This window comes from Chiloscyllium plagiosum, chromosome 2 (genome assembly GCF_004010195.1).
Source record: "Chiloscyllium plagiosum isolate BGI_BamShark_2017 chromosome 2, ASM401019v2, whole genome shotgun sequence".
Taxonomy (NCBI): Eukaryota; Metazoa; Chordata; class Chondrichthyes; order Orectolobiformes; family Hemiscylliidae; genus Chiloscyllium; species Chiloscyllium plagiosum.
Genome location: NC_057711.1, coordinates 12,217,990 through 12,232,813, shown reverse-complemented (window position 1 = coordinate 12,232,813; position 14,824 = coordinate 12,217,990). Strand labels below are relative to the sequence as shown.

The 14,824-nt window shown below is 39.7% G+C and overlaps 1 protein-coding gene across 1 annotated transcript in view; it reads right to left on the bottom strand.

The window, feature by feature from the left end:
* poln (polymerase (DNA directed) nu) overlaps positions 1–4,219 on the bottom strand; it is a 319,906-nt gene extending 315,687 nt beyond the window's left edge. Inside the window, exon 1 of the mRNA XM_043704174.1 lies at positions 4,072–4,219. Within this exon, the coding sequence (XP_043560109.1) occupies positions 4,072–4,213 (142 nt within the window). The 5' untranslated portion in view covers positions 4,214–4,219. The remainder of the gene's footprint in view (positions 1–4,071) is intronic.
* Positions 4,220–14,824: the final 10,605 nt, after the last annotated feature.

The following is a 14,824-nucleotide window of genomic DNA, read 5'->3' as shown; positions in this document are numbered from 1 at the left end:
CCTGCAATCTTCTTCCTGACCTCTCCGCCCCCACCCCACTCCGGCCTATCACCCTCACCTTGACCTCCTTCCACCTATCGCATTTCCAATGCCCCTCCCCCAAGTCCCTCCTCCCTACCTTTTATCTTAGCCTGCTGGACACACTTTCATCATTCCTGAAAAACGGCTTATGCCCGAAACGTCGATTCTCCTATTTCTTGGATGCTGCCTGACCTGCTGCGCTTTTCCAGCAACACATTTTCAGCTCTGATCTCCAGCATCTGCAGTCCTCACTCTCTCCTGTCTGGCAGGAAGCAGAGAGTGGTATAAAAGGGTTCTCAGGACAGCAGCCAGTGACAAGTGGTGTTCTGCAAGGGTCAATGTTGGGAACACAACTTTTCACTTTATACATTAATGATCTAGATGAAAGAACTGAGGACATTCTGGCTAAGTTTGCAGACAATACAGAGATAGATAGAGGGACAGGTAGCACTGAGGAGGCGCGGAGGCTGCAGAGGGATTTGGACAGTTTAGAAGAGTGGGCAAAGAAGTGGCAGATGGAGTACAACGTGGCAAAGTGTGAGGCCATATACTTTGATAGGAAGAATAGAGGCATGGACTATTTTCTAAATAGGGAGAAAATTCAGAAGTTTGAAGTACAAAGAGACTTGGGAGTTCAGGTCCAGGATTCTCTCAAGGTAAACTTGCAGGCTGTTAAGAAGAGAAATGCAATGATGGCATTTATTTTGAGAGGACTTGAAAATAAAAGCAGTGATATACTTCTGAGGCTCTGGTCAAACCATATTTGGAGTATTGTGCACAGTTTTGGGCCCCATACCTCAGGAAGGATGTACTGACCCTGTAGCATGTTGAGAGGAGGTTCAGGAGAATGATCCCAGTAATGAAAAGCTGAGGAACATTTGAGGACTTTGGGTTGATACTCAATGGAGTTTAGAAGGATCGGAGGGGATCCTAATTGAAACACACAAAATACTGAATGGCCTGGTCCATTGGTAGGAGAGACTAATATATGAGCGCACAGCCTTGGAGTAAAGGGAAGACCTTTTAGAATGGAAATAAGGAGAAACTTCTTCAGCCAGAGAGTGGTGAATCTATGGAATTCGTTGCCATAGAAGGCTGTGGAGGCCAGGTCATTGAATATATTGAAGACTGAGATAGATTTTTCTTGATTATCAAAGGGATCAAGGGTTACAAGCGAGACAATGGGGTTGAGAAATTTATCAGCCATGATTGAATGGCGGATCAGACTCGATGGGCTGAATGGCCTTATTTCTGCTCCTATATCTTATGATTATGATCTTTTTCAGACTGCAGGTCTGCAACCATCAATATTCCACAGGGATTGTTGCTGGGTCTACTGTTGCTGTCTTTTGAAGTTCTATCCTCCTGGATTGGAGAATCAGAGGGTATAGGTTTAGGGTGAGAGGGGAAAGATATAAAAGGGACCTATGGGGCAACGTTTTTCACACAGAGGATGTTGCATGTATAGAATGAGCTGCCAGAGGAAGTGGTCAAAGCTGGTACAATTACAGTATTAAAAAGGCATCTGGATGGCTATATGAATAGGAAGGGTGTAGAGGAATATGTGTCAAATGCTGGCAAATGGGACTGGATTAGGTTAGGATATCTGGTTGGCATGAATGAGTTGGACCGAAAGGTCTATTTCCATGCTGCACATCTCTATGACTCTATGGACTGCATGTGAGACAATTTGTTTTCTGAATTTGCTGTTTATGGGATGTTACTATATTGAAACAGTTACTATTTAGTAATAAAATAATCTATTATTCTGTTATGCTTTCCAACAGAGTTAAGTTAATCCAAGTTACTCTTTCTTTTGTTGTATTTCATCTAAGTGTTTGAATAAATTATGTTTTCCTTAACTTCAAGATGTTTGACCAACCAAATTGCATCTGGAACACAGCACCTCACACTTACCTTTAAAATAAGAAAACATTAGGGTCTAGGCTACTTTCTTAATATATTTTGAGGGGGTCTCCTCTGGGCAATAGTACTCTATAAGTCCTGCCCTTGTTTGTTTTACTAAAATGCAATGCCTCACATTTATACAAATCAAACTCCATCTGCCACTCATCAGCCAATTGGCTAACTGACCTCATTGTTGACAATATCACCAATTTTGGTGTAATCTGTAAACGTACTAACCATGCCTCCAAATCGCATCCAAATCATTTACATAAATGACAAATCACAGTGGACCCAGCACCAATCCCTGCGGAATATTGATGGTCGCTAGCCTTCAATCCATGAAAAAGCCCTACACTACCACCCTGGCAAGTTCACCCTAAAGCCCATGTGATCTAACTTTATTAATTAGTCTATCATGCAGAGCCTTGTCAAAGGCTTTTCTAAAGTCCACGTAGACAAGACCTACCATTCTGCACACATCAATCCTTTTGGTTACATCCTCAATCTAGAAGGATGGGGAAGGCTGAATGGCCTACTTATATTCCGGTACTCCTATCTTCCCAACACTTTTATTATTTTGCTTCTATCTTCCCCGTTAAGAAATACTATAGTTAAATATGACAAACATAGAAAATAGCACAAGTAGGCCACTCAGCCCTTCAAGGCTGCTCTGCCATTTGTCATAATCATGGTTAACCATCCAACTGAATAACCTGTTCCTGCTTTTTCTCCATATCCTTTGATTCCAAATTTTGCTTGATATTATATATATTATATTTATATATTATGTGTTCTCATTGTCGTTTTACTTACATTATTTTATTTAGTCCCTGTCTCCTATCCATTATTAATTTACTCGGAACATCTAGCAAGCTATCCTTTTTTACTCTAAATACTGAGGTATCTTTGGATACCTCAGTGATGTGGGCGGCACGGTGGCACAGTGGTTAGCACTGCTGCCTCACAGCGCCAGAGACCCGGGTTCAATTCCCGACTCAGGCGACTGACTGTGTGGAGTTTGCACATTCTCCCCGTGTCTGTGTGGGTTTCCTCCGGGTGCTCCGGTTTCCTCCCACAGTCCAAAGATGTGCAGGTCAGGTGAATTGGCCATGCTAAATTGCCCATAGTGTTAGGTAAAAAGGGGTACATGTAGGGGTATGGGTGGGTTGCGCTTCGGCGGGTCGGTGTGGACTTGTTGGGCTGAAGGGCCTGTTTCCACACTGTAAGTAATCTAATCTGTAAGTAATCTAAACCTCAGTACGAAGTGCATCGATTGATAATCAATTTATGCACAGCACAGTATCATAAGCAATAATGAGATAACTGACAAACTTTGGGGTGGTGATACTAACTGAGGACCTTGTTCCAGGACAAAAGATTCCTCAACTCTTCTTCAAGCTGAACCACAGAATCTTCAACACGCAGCTGAAATAGGGCCTCAGCTCATCTTAATAATGCCACAATTGTTCAGTATCACATGATAAGTCATTGTAGACCATCTGTTCAGGGTGAGCCAATAGACAGCATCCTCTTTTGTACATTGCTACTATCTAAAATACAGGAATAGCCTTGAACTCATAAGCTTACATCAGAGAAGGAACTTAGCCAGGCTTATACAACAAGCAGACTCAAAGTCAACACCAAAGCAAAATGATCCGGATGTTGGAAATCTGAAATAAAACCAAAAATGCTGGAAATGTTCAGCAGTGAGTGTGGGGAGAAAAACAGATTTAAAATTTCAGACATATCATTGTTCCTTCAGTGTCACTCAGTCAAAATCCTAACATCGCAGGTGGACCTACACCAAATGGATTGCAGCAATTCAAAAAGATGGTTCACCCCAACCTTCTCAAAGACAAAGGAGCATGGGTAATAAATGCTGTCCCAGACAGCATCACCCTAATCCTGTACGTGAATAAAAACAAGGCTCTGCAGCCTTTCATCAGATCTGATTTCAACTCCACTTCCCCAATTCAATGCATATGTAGTCCTCAGGAAATCAGGGTTCATATGACAAATGCTTTTTGTTATCCCATCGTACCTCCTTAAGAGTAAACCTGATTTAATAGAAGGACATTTATGCTGTGCATTTGTGGCAAAATCAAAGTTCGCTCACTATGGTGACTCCTTGTGACAACTCACAGCATTTGTTGTCTCCCAGGTTTTGCATTCTCTTCATATGCTCATATCGAATGGCTTTGATAATCTGCTGAGCCTGTGTAGATAACTGCTTGCAGTAAAGATCGAATCCAGAACACCAGTTATGAGACTCTCTGCTCTCCATCTTCTAGCTTCGATGCTAACCAAATAGAAAGAGAAAGTAATGAATCCTAACTGTTCTCAGACTTTTAAAATTCCTTCCTATTTGATGTAATGACACTACTCTGAATATATAAAATTACTACAAAAAAAATCATTCTTTGCTTAAGCACAAATTGAAAGTTGTATTTATTACTCAACATACTTCTCACCGAATATCCTACAGTTTAATTTATATCAAACATTAATCTTTTGAACTGATTCATTAGTGACTCAAACATTATCTATTCCTATTTATTTACTGCACGTCTTTTAATAACGTGAATTAATCAAGTTAAATAAGACACAAAGGCAAATATCGAGCACAGATAACTGAATCACAATTGGAGCTAGAACAATTTCTAAGAATATCCTATTTACCTTATAAAATTTCATGTACCTCTATAAACAGTTAAAATTATGCAAAGCATTGGTGAGGAAAATCATTTTAATTCTTTACACACTGATTTATTTCTTAATCTCTTTAAAATTATAAAGTTTATTAGCACAGGTATGTGTTAATTATTGTTCAAATTATTGCAAAATGCTACAGGAGATTTTCTTCAGTCATTTGGGAAGTCTTCTGATGCACTGGGTAGTGTTCCCTACCTCTAGGTTGAAGGCCCATTTCAGGTCTTGATGGCCAAAGAAGGTGCCATGATGTGACAGGTGGTAAAAATAGAAGCATTTCCTGGACAGCCAGAACCATGTAGGGGGCATCAGCTTCCCCATATTAACATATTCTTCATGCAGGTTCTTGCCAGAAGCAAATGACTTCAACAGTTTAGCTCATTTGACTGGACTGATCTGTAATACTAATTTAGAACTGTGATACCAAATGTCTGAGGTTACCATGAAGAAATCTTCTTCTCAACCTCTCCCCTCACCTGAGGTGTGGTGACCCTTAGGTTCAGCCTCAAAGACCTACTGTCTGCTAAGACAATGGTGACTTTACCTTTATTAATCAGCTATCCTGTGTCTACCCTCCATAATCTCTCACAAAGAGCATGAGCCTCAAAGTCTTAATCAAGAATTATTTTTCAGAAATTTAAGAATGTAAATGGTATTTTTAATTGTGCCTTACAATATAATTAAAAAGTTGCTCGTATTATCAGAACCAATCCATACCTGTAAATTATTTTCTGGGTCTGTACACGATATTCCCTAAGAACGCATTAGATTCCTTATGGACAACTAGCAATAGTTCATTAGTAACTAAATTTACTAAGATTGTCTCAGGAAAGGATCAAGTTATGGACTTGCTTTTGCTGAATAAAACAGTATAAATCATTTCAGGAAATAGCCTTTCTATGAATGGAAAGGTTCATATTTGGAGCAAGCAATAGACCAGGGAGAATTTTTTTTAAACTTTTATTATATTTGTTTTAACTTTTTTCCATTTTGACACAAGATAAAAAAGAATGTCACCAAACAAGGACAAAGAGCACATCACTTTATGATAACAGTTGAACATAAACTATAAACAACAAAAATACAAGGCAGGGCCTAATCACTTAGTCATTCAGTATGGATCTATAGGTGTAGTTTGAGAAGTAGGGAGTGAAATGCAAAGATTAAAAAATGCAGGTTCACAAATAAGTAAAAAGGATGGTGAACATGTAAACAACTTCAATGGCATGGTGGCACAGAGGTCAGCATCAAGAGCCTGGGTTGACCCTAGCCTCGGGTGACTGTCTGTGCAGAGTTTGCACATTTTCCGTGTCTGCATGGGTTTTCTTCCAGTCCAAAGATGTGCAGGCTTGGTAGAGTAGCCATTATAGATGCTGGGTTACAGAGATGGAGTGGAATGTTCTTTGGGCATTGGTACAAATTTAATGAGCTGAATGGCCTCCATATGCACTGTAGGGATTCTATGTTGATGAGAGCTAACAATAAACATAATTCCCTCTGGGTGAGTGAGGATTATAAGGTTATCATGGAGGCAACTGATAATGTGGTGATACAAAAAAAAGCAATCATAATGTATAAGAAGCATAGAAAATGGCAAGATTAAACTAAAACATAAAATAATAAAAGGATTGCACAATTAGGTTAATGATTATTTGGCATTGTAATTATTTGAAAATGTAGTCTCCTAAATTTACAGACTAGAAATGAAAGGTCTACTACGATCTGCATTGTTATTAGAAATAGATGTTGTCAGTTTGAGTCCATTAAATTCATAAACTGCTTATAAAATACATTGTGGGATTGAGCTATCTTTAGTTTATTTGTTCCATATCTCGTTTTCAGATGAGTGATTTTTCTCCTTGATTCCATCACACACTTAGTTTTATGTGGTTGTGTCAAGAGATAGTAGCAATCAAAAGGTATTTTAAGATGCGGAGCAAAGGAAATCTCTGCAAACCGAAGCTGATAACTGTATAAATAAATTTAGACCTTGTGATTAATTTGTTCACTCTCTACCATGTGCAAATAATTAATAAACACATTAAAATCATCAGGATTCAACTCATGAGGATGCAGTGAGAAAAGTTGGAAAAAATTTAAAATGCAAAATTTGCAAGATCCAGCAACTTCACATATTGGTCTTGATTTTAAAACTGCTGCTCAGAGAAACTGCATCCAAAAGAAACAAGGTGAACATACAACTAACACCAGAGACCTCTGCTCAAAAGACAACTCCAGTAAGCAGCTCTAGTGCAACACCACCTTTTTCAGGTGTTTGCCTCAAATTAGAAAGTAAACAACTAGATGTGAATCACAAAAGATGGCTCTGCATATTAGCTAAAAGAACCTGAAGGCATCAAGGAAGTGCAGAAAATTGAATTGAATTTATTGTCATATGTACCGAGGTACAGTGAAAGGATTTGTCTTATGAGCAATACAGGCAGATCACATAGCTAAGTAGTATAGATAGTAAATAAGAGGTACGCAGCAGCATAAAACACTGGTACAGGCAAATGTTAAGAGTTTGAGTCCATTCAGTACCCTAACAACAGGAGAGTAGAAACTGTTGCAAAAACGGCTGGTGCGTGTTCAGGCTTCTGTACCTTCTCCCTGATAGTAGAGGTTGTAGGAAAACATTGCCAGGGTGGGATGGATCTTTAAGAACGCTGGTGGCCTTTCCTTGACAGCGGGCCTGGTTGATAGATTCTACAGATGAGAGGTTGGCCTTTGTGATTGTCCAGGCCAGGTTTACAAGAATAGTTCCAGGGATGAGGAGCTTCAGTTATGAAGGTAAGACTGGAGAAGTTTGGCCTGTTTTCCTTATGAAAGGTAGGAGGGGATATCTAATTGAGGTATTCACAATCATGACAGGTCTTGTCTAAGGAGGGAGAAGCTGTTCCCAACTCAAGGGGTTGAAAACAAAAAGACACAGATTGGCAACTAGTAAAAAGAATCAAAAGCATCACCAGCAATTTGTTAAGTATGGAATACACTGCCCGAGTGTGTGGTGGAGGCAGATTTAATTGAAGCAATGAAAGGAAAATTAGAATGCTATTTTAAAAGGCAAACACACAAGGTTACAAAGTAGAGACCATTCGGGTTACACAATGGCCTCCTTCTTCACTGTAACAACGCTGTAATTTTGAGGGGCAGAATGTGTAACAGGCCATTTGACAATACCAAATGCTGTATAGAATGAACAATGCCAACCACTGCAATCTCGTGATTCAAGATGTTTTGTTGTAACCATTGTCAGATAGAATATATCAAAGTAAGGCACACATCACGTAGCAGCCAACACAGATTTCAAGACAGGAAACTCTCTGATCAGTACCTTCAGACTTTTTGTGAGTAGCCTGATAGTGGTCTTTGAATAATGCATTAAAAGTTCTATGAAAGCATGACAACTTTAACTAATAAAATGAAATTGGAGAATGGCTTAGGAAGCAATAGTTGGGACAGTGCGGAACTAAATCTGAGAATGCAGCCAGGAAGCTATAATATGTGCAAGATAAAACGAGGAAAGCAGGGGGAAGGTGAAATTTAATATACAAGAAAAATGTAATAAAAATGCTTTGTTGAAATAATTAAAAGTGAAATCAGTCCTATTTGTTATTAGATGAGAGCAGTTTCACATATTTGTTCACCGTTCAAGGACAAATAAAATGAAAAGAATGTTTAACTATTGTGTAGTAAGTTCAAAGTTATTCATGATTTCTACAGAGGTTTGGCTAGGATGCATGTTGTATCAATATCATCAAGATTGTATTGAACTATGAATGCCAGTGTTTTCTATTCATTTGCATTACTGCCTCAATTCAACCTTGCAGCACTTCTGCTTCATTTGTATAACCATATACCCAAGGGGACACAATCTGCAACTTTCAATTGAAAGTTCTGGTGTGCTCATGTAGTGACGAGCTCATGCACAAGAGTATTGTCCATGTCTGAAACATCATTTACCAATGTATACAATGAGCTGCAGTTTGTGCACATTAGATTACTTAGTATGGAAACAGGCCCTTCGGCCTAACAAGTCCACACTGACCCTCCGAAGAGTAACCCACCCAGACCCATTTCCCTCTGACTAATGCACCTAACACTACAGGCAATTTAGCATGGCCAATTCACCTGACCTGCACATCTTTGGACTGTGGGAGGAAACCGGAGCACCCGGAGGTAACCCACGCAGACACGGGGAGAACGTGCAAACTCCACACAGACAGTCACCCAAGACTGGAATTGAACCTGGGCCCCTGGTGCTGTGAGGCAGCAGTGCTAACCACTGAGCCACCATGTCACCCCAATCTGCAAAAAGATTTTGGCCCTTCATTTTCCAATAGTTTTATATCATAAAACTGGCACCAAATACAAAGGAAGGAGAGCTTAATTATACATCGTTGCCGTCCCTACAAATCACACATTGCAGAAAGATTCTTTTCAGCTGATTGCGTCTGTGGGACAAGGTTGCTTGGGCAGGGGATGGGCAATAGATTTGGGAGGTTAGGTGAGGAGGAACAAAGGGAGTTAAAATCCTGGAGAGGTATGGTGGCCCTGACCTTTCATAATGGATGTTTACCCCTCCACATCTTTTCAAAGAGTATTCTTAGAACACTTTCAGACTCCCACCTCTCTGATCATATCAACCACATTACAGAATGGACCATGTATTAGTTGGAGCTTATTTCTTGAAACATGGGTGGCACTGGCAGAGCCAGCAATTATTTTTTTGGCTATTTATAATGACTAAATGGCTTCCTACAGGCCATTTTAGACTGCACCCCATAACAGGTATCAGTGAAGCACTTTTTTACAAAAATTGTTGATAGTTGAGATGATCACCAATATTGAGATTCATAATCCCAGACACATTTTCCAAATCAACCTGTTGTGATATTGTTACATAATATCTGGAGTAGGTGGGACTTGATCCAGGCCTCCTAGCTCAGAGTGGGGGAACACTATCACTGTGCCACAAGAGCACACGATTCCAAATTTATTAACCAAATTTAAAATCAACCAGCTGCTGGTGGAATTTGGACCAATCCAATAAGCCTTTGGATTATTAGTCCAATGATATTATCACTTTGCCATTTTCTCTCCTCTCCTCTCCTGCGTTGACCAGCTCAATTGTCCCTTTTTTTAAAAAAAATACTTAGACTGTCAATTCAGATGCTCACACACCTGTTGTTTAATGGGGAATGGGTTGAGAACAGGTGAGATGCCCCACCAAAACCATAGTTGGCAGGGGCTGTAAAATATTGCCCAAAGATCCAACCAAGGCCTAACGAGTCACTTTAATGGTTCAGCAAAGTTTTATTTTTGCACTGTGCACTTCCATTTAAAAACAAGGACCCCATAATCAATAGCTTAATTAACTTGCCCAGCCACCTCCCAGGTTCTGCTGCTGTCCAAGCTTGCATTCTTTCAGTTGCATCATATAGCTTACATATCATATATTCTGATGCAGGGTTCTCCTCCAGACTTAAGTTCCAGCTCTCACATATTGCCCCAATTTTCATCATTGCAAAAACTTGCATACCTGCTGATACATTACACACAGTCAGCTTTGTTCACAGTTGCACTTTTGAAACAAAACTACATGACAACTTTTTTTGTCACTTTAGGTGGGAAACATCAAAAGTGCACCAGTACAAGGCAGCACCTCATCTCTCAGTACATTTTTCCTCCACATCAACATCAGTGAACCATCCATGAGAAGGCAGAGACAGACCTGTAAGTACAAGAAGCAGCCTGCTATCTCAATGGCCAATTATTTAAAATGAAGCCAGGCAACAACTGCTGCACATGGGAAAGAAAATGAAATTACTGAGAGTAGTGATGACAGCTAAATTGCATATTGAAGTGTAGTACAATGACCATTACAAGATGATCTCTATATTAGGCTGGAATGTAGCAGACAAATTAAAAGGTTGAGGGTACTAATTACTTTGCCTGCCACAGGAGTAGTTATTACAGCTTCTACAAGCTCATCTGAGACAGGGTGGTGCAGTGTCAAAGTTCTGGGGAGGAGTTCAAATTCCACCACAGAAAGTAGTAAAATTCAGATTCAACAAAATCTGGATTTTTAAAAAGAAAGCTAGGCTAATTCCAACCATGTAACCATCATCCATTATTACAAAATGCCAAATGGGTTCATTAACATCCTTAAGGAACGGCTCTTGTGGTACAATGGCAGTACACCAAATTCTGAACAAGGAGGCCAGCATTCCAATTCCCACCTGCTCTAGAGGGGATCCCTAAACAGGTTGATTAGTAAATATCTTAGAAGAGGATAATTTGGCCTGTGTGTAACTCCTGGCCCATGGCAATGTAACTGGCTCTTAACTACCCTCAAACAGCCAAACAAGCTCTTCAGTTCCAGAGCAATTAGGGAAGGAAGATAAATGTGGGCCTAGCTAACATTCAAAGAACAAATGTATTAAACTAAAAGGCTCCTGATTTAGTGAGCCTTCAGAAATATTGTGCAGAATGAGAAAGACTGCTCAACAAGCTCTACCTGCTTTTTCTCTCATACCTCAACAACCAAACAAGCTGCATTGTGTTGGAATAAATTAGCTTATTTTAAAATAATACAGCTAACCATAAGTCCAAGCAGCAAAATTTGGACACTTAGCCCATCAAGTCTGCTCCACCATTCAATCGGATAACCCTCAATTCATTTTACTGCCTTTTTCTCACAACCTTGGATTCCCTTACTGATTCAGAACGAACCCAGTGAACCCTTGTCTAATCGCCTCAAATACCAGTATATCCTACCATTGACAAAGAAACCAAAACTGTACACAGTATTCTAGGTGTGGTCTGACAGTGATCAGACATCTAATTTACCATTAAATGTTTTTGGCACAGTCTCCCAGTTTGAAAAAAAACAAAGTTTGCAAAAGAGTTTCTTTGGAGCAGTTGCTATATATAGTGTCTTGGAGCAATAGAGATTTGCAGCATGGAAAAAGACCCTTCGGTCCAACTTGTCTATGCTGACCAGATATCCCAAATTAATCTAGTCCCATTTGACAGCATTTGGCCCATAATCCTTCTAAATGCTTGCTGTTCATATACCCATCCAGATACCTTTTAAATGCTACTTCCTCTGGCAGCTCATTCCATATACACTTACCCTCTGCATGAAAAAGTAGTCCCTTAAATCCCTTTTAAATCTTTTCCGCTCTCACCTTTAACCTATGTTTTCTAGTTTTGAACTCCCCTACCTTGTTACCTCAGCGCACTGACCAATCTGCTCAAGGTCCCATTGCACCTAGGTAACCTTCTTCACAGTCCTCTACACCATCATCTTACATGTTTACAGAAACCAGAAAGTGGGGAATACATCCTCTTTTTACGTCGCCTAAAGCAGTTTCCAATTCAGAGACAACACAAAGAGTATGTATGTTTTTTAAAAATAAGGTTATTCAAGAAAGTAGGCATTACAGACTAGACCAGTATTTATTACGCATCCCAATTACATTTGAGAAGGTAGAGCTTGAACTTCTTTAGCCATTAGGTGTACGTACATCCTCAGTTCTATTAAGAAAGCAGTTCAGGATTTTGACCGAGCAAATTGATGAAACAGAAATACAGTTTTTAAAAAAGTCAGGATGGTGCCTGCCATGTGGTAACGTTCCCATGTATTTTCCATCCTCATCCTGCTGGGTGGTAGAGTATGAGTTTTTTTGGGAAATTTCCACATTGTTAAGTTCCAGAGCTTTACATGTGCTAGAATAGTTTGGTTAAGGGCAGGGTTAATTCTGGAGCACAGGTCTTCAGTACTGGAACGTTATCATGGAACGTTATCATGGTCCATAACCTTTGCGGTATCTAGTGCCTTTGGTTTTTCCTGGATATCAGGTGGAGTGAGTTAGCAGTGATAGAGGATCTCTGGAGGCAAGCAAATATCAGTCTGTGAAAATTTAAAAATGTTTCAGTCTCAACATTTGCACTGACATGCTGACCCGTCACATCATTTTGGATAATAATATTTGTGGAGGTTCTTTCTCCAGATAGTTAATTGTCCAACACCATTCATGACTGAATGTCACACAGTCATGCAGCACAAAAAAGGCCCTTTAGCCCATTGAGTCTGCACAGATAATAACTACCACTAGATTGGCATGCTAATCCCAATTTCCTGTATTGTTCCATATCCTTGAATGTTATGGCATTTCAAAGTGCTCAAAATACTTTTATATATATATTTAAAAAAAAAGATTTTAAGGTTTTCGGCTTCCATTACTTTCCCAGATTTCCACCACCCAGAGTGAAAAAGATTTTTCTCAAATCCCCTCCATAGATCTCCTGCACTTTACGCTAAAACTATGTCCTCTTGTGATTGACCCCTCAACCAACCAGCAGGAACAGCTACTCCTTACCACTATTATATCTGCCTCTCCCAGTCTTCTCTGCTCTAAAAAGAGCAATCCAAAGCTATCTAGACTCTCCTTATAGCCCAATTGCTCCATCCCAGGCAATATCCTGGTGAACCTCCTCCCAGTTGTGGTCTAACCACACTGTACAACTTCAAAATCACCTTGTACTCTACACCAATGCTGGTTGTGGGATCACAGACCTATCACATACTTCTTTTGCCATTTGACACACCAGTTTTGTGTTGCAGCTTCACAGACTCAAACCTCTTTAGATATGGCTGGTGCTGCTCCTGGATGCTCTCCTGCAGTCTTCATTGACTCAAGGTCGGTTCCCAGTACAATAGCAATAGTAGAGTGGAGGATATGCCAAGTAATGAAATCTCAGATTGTAACCGAATACAATTCTGCTGCTACTGGTTCCCAGTATCTCAAAAGGTGCCCAGATGAGTTGATAGTGCTGAACTTCATTTTCAATAGGACGACAGAACTTTGGCCATCCAAGGACTGTACACTACTTACTCATACCAATACTTCAATGAACAGATGAAACTGTAACAGATAGACTGGTCATGCCAATATCAAGTAGGTTTCTCCCTCTTATTGTTTCCCTCATCAGCTGTAGTAGACTTAGTAGAGCAACTAAGCACTCAACTAGCTTGGCCTGCTGTTACCAAGTCACCGATGGCAGTGGACTTTGAAACTCCTCACTTATCCTTAGCCCTTGTCACCTTTACTGTTTCTTTCAAGTAGCATTCTGTAAGGAGGAATATTGATTCATCAACTTTGACACATCCATGATAGAAACATGCTGCTGATTGCTTAGTCTATTTTTCAGTAGATTCAAATGAAACCTCATGCAGCTCTGAGTCATATTTTTAAGTGTCTTTAGCAATTCCATTCCGACTGTACTGCCACCTCTACAGACCCAAAAGATAATGGAGTTTAGAGCATTGCAAAACTGTTAGAATGTGGAACAGCTCTCAATTGTGGTCCTAGTTTTTCCCCAGATGTCAGCAAGGAAGAACTGGTGGATTGACAGGGTTGGGGTTGCTGTTGCTACTTCTGTTGTCTTGGCTGATACTAAGCACTCTGCTTTCAATCCTTTTAAAAACTTTCCTTAAGCACCTTGATGCAACCATGTGACTAGTTAGCTATATTTCAAGAGTCCAGTTAAAAATCAACCACATTGGGGTGTGTCTGGAGCCATATGTAGGTTAGATCAGGCAAGTTTCCTTCCCAAATGGTTCCCTTAAATTGATAAATTTATGATAATTCCTCTGGATTACTAGTGCCAATGACATTACCACAACACTACCACCTCACAAAACACAACTGTCAAACAAAAAAAACCCAAAAGGAAACTGGAAATGCCACGGCCTCACTGTTGTATATCTTGGATATCCTTACTGCTGACAATGTCATAACAAAGCTGTCTCTTTCAGAAATCCCAGAAGCAATATAATCAGAGAGATAGTCACCTGAACAAGTTTCAACTACATATTCCTTGTTGTGCTAGAAGGAATAATGCAAGGTTCAAGAAAATAGTCCCCAGTAAACCAAAATATTAAAGTTAAAACTGGCTCTGTAAAAATTAAGACTGGGCCTTAAATACATAATTAGGGTAATCAAAGCTTTAGGCTGAAAAATTAGTCAAAAATATTAAAACAAATCAACTGATTACTATAATCTGCAAATTTGTCAAAGATGTTAATAAATCAAACAAACCAAAATGGTAGCTCAACTCCACCCACAGATTTGCAGTTAATGAGCTGCTCACACTTCAATGCAGCACTGAAGAAATT